Genomic DNA, 7,992 nt, shown 5'->3' on the forward strand with positions numbered 1-7,992 from the left:
AAGTAATTTAAGAACAAAATATCTCAAAAAAAAAAAATTATTAAGGTAAAATCATATGAAAATCTTAGTTTCTTTTATTATACTTTATTTTTTTTCCATCTTCGTTAATTCTATTATCTAGGACCACTAGAAACAAAACTTAAAAAACGAAGAAAATAATGGAACATCAAGTTAATACATTCTCCGATCCAAATATAAATTAAAACACAAAATTAATAAATAAAATAAAGATGAGAAGAAGAGAATAAGAAGGTTCGTTGCACTTGACTTATAGTGCATTGAATCTTTCCACGGTGTTCTTTTATTTTCTCATCAACCAATAACGGTTCATATCGTAGACAAATTGAAAGCTCCATTGAAGCCTTGTTATTTTATTTATCGTTTTGCGTGTTAGTTCACGAGCGTTTTTTTCATTATTATTATTCTCGTGATTATTTATAGAGATGGAGTCATGGAGAGGGTTGTATTGTGCTCAAACATGCACTTCTCTCTATATACATATATATCACATTCAGAATTGTCTCATTATATAGACCATAACTAAATTGCACCATGGCTCTGTTGAGTTTTAAGTTTGACACACAACCAATAAACCAGGTTGTTTTTCTCTCTTCTTCTTCAAGTCTCTTTGTTTTGAGTAATGTTATTAAGAGTTTTTTTTTTTAAATATTTTATTTATTTTAAATTCTAGATCTTATATGTTAATCTCTTAATTCTAGATTATCTTAAATTATAATTCTTAAAAAAAATTAATATTGATTAATTAAAAGTTATCTTTTCTTTCCTATATATTATGATATTCCTATTACCATATGTTGTAATGTTTAGAACCCTGGATAAGAGATTAGAGATTAGAAAATGAAAAAATATCTATGTATTTACTATATGACATATATATCATAAGTTACAAACTACTTATACATATAAATTCAACTAAATAATATTTCAACAGTAATAATGATTGATTAAATTGTTCTTATGATTTTACTAATTAGTTATGTACAACAGCTATTTTTTTATCTTTTCTATAAAAAAAATTACAAAAAAAAATTCAGTTATGAGTTTTATATTAATAAAAATATTTGACTCAACTATATCTATAGAAGTGTAAGTACACATTATGAATTCTCTAATAAGAAGCATGCAATAACTAACAATAAATTTAATGATATATAGTTCAACTATAAGAATATGCATGTCTCCTTGCAGGTACTTTCCGCTGGAAATTCTGCTGTGAAGTTGGTGATACTAAATAGGCCTCACAAGTTAAATAGCCTTAACTATGAAATGGTAAGTAATTTAAATATTAATAATTTGCAAATAAGTATACTACCTAGTACCTCTACACGTATAATTTATAACATATATTAGTATTTTCTTAACCATCAACATTCGTTTTTTTTATTAATTAAAAAATAATTTAAATACACAAATAATTGTAGTAATTCATATTATATAATGCACGAAAGTGATTTTAATTTGCGCACTCTCTCCTTTTATTAGACCTCAGTACTTGAGAACTAATATTTTGCCTGTGATTTCTAACCCTTCAGCAATTAAACTATAAAATATTTGTTTTTATACTTGTCTTTTCGTAACAATTTGGGGCCACTATATATTGTCTATAGAAAATAAATATAATAAGGGTAACGAGGAAGATCAATATATATATATATATATATATATATATATATATATATATATATATATATATATATATATATATATATATATATATATATATATATATAAACATCTTTGATTTTACTATTTTTCAGGTTTCTCAAATTTTAAAGAATCTAAGGATGTATGAGACTGACTCCTCAGTTAAACTTGTAATATTAAAGGTAATCAAATCGTCATTTAAAATATATATGTACTTTCTTGTTATTAATAATTTAAATAAAATATGTTTTTTATTCATAACATATGTATGTAATTTTCTTTAAAAATATTTTTAATATTTAATTATATTTAATTTTATCTTTAATATTTTTAATTTGTATCAAAATTATTTGTAGATACTAGTTTTATCATGTAAAATATTATGAACAAAATAAAAAATGACTAAAAATAATTTTGACACAATTCAAAAATGTTAATAATAAAATTAAAAAAATTAAAAATATTAAAGAAAAAAGATTAAATGAAATTAAACATTAAAAATATTTTTTAAAAAATTATAAATGTTAAGAATAAAAAATATACTTTACCACTTTATCCTAATAATTTTATTATTATGTTTACTTTTATAATTCAAATTAAACAGTATTTGGCATTTATATATTGATGGTGGACTTATATATATGTTTTTGGATTAACATATTTCCCAATGGTAATTAGGGAAATGGAAAAGGATTTTGTGCCGGAGGTGATGTAGTATCTGTAATTTCTTCCTCACTCACAGGTATATATAACCCACAAATAAAAACCATCAACATACATACATAATCAAAATAGGTAAAATTTCGATTTAATTTTTGATATTATGATTTTGATTAAATAAGACGGTTTTCATTTATTTTTTAAATTTTCAAATTTCAATTTTAACCATATTGAATATAACGTATAGAACAAAACCATTTTTTTTATGGTCAAATTGAATAAAGACTAATAAAACTCGACTCTTATTCACTTTTTTAAAAGATAAAACGATTTTTATAAAAAAAGATACTTCGGTCTCTAAAATATTATTTTAGCGCAATACACTTTTGTTAAAAAAATTATTTAATAATAACAAAAAGTAATTTTGTAAAAAAATTTATTTATAGTTTATGAGGGTTTAAACTCCTCTCTCACAAATTTTTTTAAAAACTATATATTATCATCACAATTACCACCTTCTACATCATCATTATCATTATTATTATTATTATTATAATTTTTATCTTTACTATTTTAATTGTACAATCATATCTTGTCATTATTATCATTATCTTTTTTACTACCATCAATACTAATATTAATACCATAATATTTGTTTCTTTCATTTTTTTATAATGCTATTTTTTCTTTTTAAAAAGTATGATCTTAATACTGTAATTATTATTTTTGTTTGACGTCACTGACAATAATGATCTTCATTTAAACATTCTTAATAAAATAATTTTTCAAAAATAAATTTATATTAATAGTTTGTTAAACTCAACATATTATAAATAAAATCCCTACAAAATTAACTTTTCTAATTATCTAGTAGACTTTTTTAACAAAAGATTTGCATGTCCTAAAATAATAATGCTGTAGACTAAAGTGTCCCTTTACTTTTAGATAATATCGCTGTGTCTTTCTAAAAAATAACAAAGACAGAGTTTGATCTGTATTTTAGTTAAATTCATAATGAATTAGGTGGTTTAAATTTATCAAGAGATTATATTATTTTGTAACCCCTACTTGAATCTAACCAGGACACTGGACCTATCCTCTGAAATTTTATGGAAAACAACTCATTTTGGACCATTTGGCAGCGACCTACAAAAAGCCTCTAGTGAGTTTTTAATTATTATATATTATTCTTCTCCTTATTATTAATACACTACATTTTTATATTCAATTGTTGAAACAGGTATCTGTGATTAATGGAGTGGTTATGGGAGGAGGAGCGGGTCTTTCCATGAATACAACCTTTAGAATTGTGACTGAAAAAGCTGTATGTTTCTCTAGATAAGATCAATTTCAGTCCACTTACACATTCTTAAAATTTTAATACAAATATAATAAAAAGCTATACAAACCTAAACTAAAGTTTCACTAATTTAACTTGGCATTTGATCTATAAAAAAATATGTATATATTGACATTTGATGATGACGACGATGATGATGAACTATCTTAGCATTGATCTATAAATAAATGTATTGACATTTGATGGATCACGATTATTATTATTATTATTATTTGTTGTAGGTATTTGCTATGCCAGAGACATATATAGGCTTTTTTCCAGATGTGAGTGCAAGTTACTTCTTATCTAGGCTTCCTGGCTATTTTGGTAATTAGATAGCTCACATGATTCTCATTATAAAAAATTACCTCAATAACGATTGATTTTTTTTTAATTGATATTAAACTTTTAGCAACCGATTGTGGTCCCTAAACTTAAAAATAATTAGTGACCGATTTTTGTTTAAGATTACTAAATCAGCATCAAACAATATCGATCACTAAATTAATTGTTATTATATTATTTAATAATTGATTTAGCAACTAATTATTTATATCGAACAATATTTTTTAGTCTGTTTTTATGTTGATTGTAAAATCAATAACTAAATTAAAAATAAAAATTGATTTAGCGACCGATTGATCTGATAGCCTAAAATTTTTTGTTTTAATTACTAATTCGGTCGCTATATTAAAACAAATAGCAACCGATATTTAATGAGCAACTAAAATTGCTAATTTTTGTTATAGGAATTAATTTGACTACTAATATTTTTTTATCTTAAAAAATAAATTGATTGTTATTAACGATTAGTCTTATTGATGACTAAAATCAGTTACTATTTTAAATATAATTTATATATCTATATATAACGGGTTATAATTCATATATGTGTAATATTGTTATAAAATTATTTATTTCAAAAGTTAAGAGGGATAGGTATAAAATGTCTACAATAATTTTTAATTTTTAATTATTTTGATTAATGAAAAATTTTAATTATTTATTTATTATATGTAGGGGAGTACCTAGGACTAACCGGAGCTCGTCTGGACGGAATAGAAATGGCAGCATGTGGATTAGCTACACATTTCATCCATTCTACGGTGAAATTATGAGTTAAATTAGGAAAAAAATTAGTTAATATCAGTTAGTTCTTTTTAAATTATTATTTCTTTTATGTTAAATTTTAAATTCTAAAAGTAATGCCTTTTTTTTACAATTTTTTTTACTTTTAATTAAATTAAGAAGTATTTTTAAATATTGAAAAAGTACTTTAATTATTTTTACCGAAATCATATAACCATCGTAAACATTATGTATAAATTTAACAAATATTATATGTATAATTTTCAAAAATAATTCTTTTATTTCAAAGCTTCTCCGTAATGGAAGATTTGCCTGTAATTATTGGATTCGTAACGTAACCATATATTTATTTCATATTTTGTCATCAATGCTATATTTTTTGTTTTTTATTCTATGTAATAGAAGCTTAATGCATTGGAAAATGCCCTACAAGCTATTACTTCTTCAAATGTATCAACAGTTTCTGCTTTAATAGAAACTTTCACAGAGAAACCAACTGTGAAAAAGGATAGCCCTTTCAAGAGGTAATTAATTAAGTCAACAAGAAAATGTTTATTCTAGTTTTAGTTAAGATATTTGAGAATTGATACAATGCATGTTAACCGTTAGAATATATTCAAGATAAAAATGGTTAATTGCATATAAAAAATTAGTAATAAGATCAGCCACAATATATTTGTATTTAAATATACATATATATGATTTTTTTTTTTAATTTTTATAAGTAATTTTTAATTAATTTTTTCATAAAATAAAAAATTGAATATTCTCAATGATTTATAACACTTGTTCAATTGTTATTAAAAAAATTTAAATATATTATCCTAATTATATTTCTTTAATGACAATTAAATAAGTTATAAAAAATACTCAACCTCCTATTTATGAGACAGTTAATTAAAAATTATTTATTCTATATTTCAATTCGTATTTTATATGAATAACTAATTAAGTAAATAATTTTTTGTACATATAATATAATTATTTTTTAAGATATTATAAATTAATATAATTTCTAGATATATTACATATTAATTCCATGTTTATTATTTAGTTTGATATTAGGATGATTTAATCTTTATGATCAAATTATATCATTAACTTATAAATATATACTTTATTTTTTATTATGCATTCAGACAACATCTGATAAATATAAATTTAATTTATTATTCTTGAGTTATTATTATAAATTCTAATATGTAATGAATCCTATTTCTACGACTATGAAAAATAGATTGGAGATTATAAACAAATGTTTCTCAAAAGGGACAGTGGAAGATATAATTCAATCTTTGGTAAGTACAGTAAAAATATTATTGGTATACTAAAATTAATTATTAATTTAATTAATTTATGTATAATATATAATTATTTAATTCTATTTTTTGTGACTAATTATTTAATTCTATTTCAATATATATTTTATATTTTATTGTATAGTTTATATAAATAATTTATTTAATGGTTTTTTTATCCTTAGCATAGTTGATTTATAATACATGTGCATGTATATTATTTAGTATATCTGTTACGTTGAAATTAAACTTGGAACGGAACTATAATTTTTAAAATTATTTATATAGGAAAATGAATTAGAAAATGGAGCAGAAAAAAAGTGGATAACAAATGCATTAAACTCTATGCGTTCTTCAAGTCCCATGAGTCTTAAGATTTTCTTAAAATCTGTAAGTATATATACTATGGGAAAATATTATATCCAAACTAAATTCTTTGTTATTGAAATTTTATTTTTTGCACTAACTATTAAATAGTGATTGAAATCATGAATTCGCATCGATATTTTTCAGATCAGAAAAGGTAGAATACAAAACATTGAACAATGTCTTCACAGGGATTATAACATTGCTAGCCATCTCTTTAAAAGAACAGTGAGCAACGATTTCTACGAGGTGAATATTTGAACAATTTTTCCGCTGAATAAGCTAAACAACTCTCTCTCTCTCTCTCTCCAATTTACTCAAATTAAAACGTGTTAATAGGGTTCAAGAGCAAAGCTGTTTGATAAAGACAACAAGCCTAAGGTATTAGATATAAATAATTACTTGGCTTATAATTTTTTCCTCCCTTGTTAAGCTAAGTGTGATTTTCATACTTTGGACTAGTGGGAGCCTTCAAAGCTAGAGTTGGTTAGTGAAGAAATGGTGGAGCAACACTTTACAAATATCACTGACCATGCATGGGAGCCTTTACAACTTCCTCAAAGATTCCATTCTCCAATCATAACTGCCAGCAGATTATAATTATTAAATTCAAGATATAAGCTCTGGTGGGTGAAGATTAAGTGAGAAAAAAAAAGGATAAAAGTTGAAGGTTAATTTTAGTTATATCCAAAATTTATGTTGGATAATCGATAAAGTTAATTATGTTGTCCGTTGTTAATATATATATTTGTGGGGGCATAATATGCTTCCTTTATTCATCTACGAATGTGAATTATATATATAATATATTATTGAAAAAATCACTTTTAGAGATTATTTATTTATTTGTTTTTAACTGTAACAAAAATAATTGTTAATATATTTTCTAGTAATGAGATATTAGTTATTTTATATTTTTATCATTAAAAGATTTTAGTGACATTTATATAGTTACTAATAAAAAAATTTTAACTGTCGCAAAAAATATATAATTTTATTATAACATGTAGTAATAAAGACAAATATATAACTATTACTAAAATATAATTAAATAAAATATACAGCAATCATTATGTTATTGTCCCTACAAATAATATTTGTTGTGGTGTAATATATGTAAGTTTTTACTTGTTTTCTAATATAATGCATTAGTTTAATAATATTTAACGTAATAAATAGATAGCTATTATAAAGTGTATGTTATATCCGTTAGAAATAAAAGCAAGGATATCTCTCTTTAGAGTCTTGAACAAGAAGGTAACTATGAATGTTTGAAAGAAAGCAATTGAGATAATGAAGATTGAATGAAAGTGTAATTTGATCTCAAGTAAAGTGAATTACAAAATGGACAGTTCTTTGAGGCATTACAAGATATAACAACACTCTACACAATTAACCACTATCGTCCAAGATAGCTTGAATATGATCATCCTCTTAAAAGAGATAATCAATTACAAAGAGTGAATCAACCAATTTTCAAATGGAAGACTAATATTTAGCAATGGTAGAGGTTTCTTTAACTTATTTAATCTTAATTGAGTTTTGAGATCTGAAAAATATAAGTAACTTGAGATT

The 7,992-nt window shown here is 23.0% G+C and overlaps 1 protein-coding gene across 3 annotated transcripts; it reads left to right on the forward strand.

Moving 5' to 3' along the window:
• The first annotated feature begins 433 nt into the window (after positions 1-433).
• LOC112799735 (3-hydroxyisobutyryl-CoA hydrolase 1) lies at positions 434-7,198 on the forward strand. 3 transcript variants are annotated; one of them, XM_025841767.2, is made up of 14 exons: positions 436-597; positions 1,210-1,290; positions 1,779-1,847; positions 2,344-2,407; positions 3,408-3,487; positions 3,566-3,649; positions 3,907-3,991; positions 4,685-4,770; positions 5,156-5,277; positions 5,991-6,051; positions 6,340-6,441; positions 6,565-6,666; positions 6,757-6,798; positions 6,880-7,196. In XM_025841767.2, exons 1-14 carry the CDS (start codon positions 553-555, stop codon positions 7,015-7,017), a joined length of 1,161 nt encoding a protein of 386 aa, XP_025697552.1. In that variant the 5' UTR covers positions 436-552; the 3' UTR covers positions 7,018-7,196. The 3 variants fall into 3 exon arrangements, with proteins under 3 accessions (XP_072092634.1, XP_025697553.1, XP_025697552.1); XM_072236533.1 differs by lacking the exon at positions 1,779-1,847 and having other exon boundaries at positions 434-597; positions 6,880-7,198; XM_025841768.3 differs by lacking the exon at positions 6,340-6,441 and having other exon boundaries at positions 435-597; positions 6,880-7,198.
• Positions 7,199-7,992: the final 794 nt, after the last annotated feature.

Source organism: Arachis hypogaea, chromosome 5 (assembly GCF_003086295.3).
Source record: "Arachis hypogaea cultivar Tifrunner chromosome 5, arahy.Tifrunner.gnm2.J5K5, whole genome shotgun sequence".
NCBI lineage: Eukaryota > Viridiplantae > Streptophyta > Magnoliopsida > Fabales > Fabaceae > Arachis > Arachis hypogaea.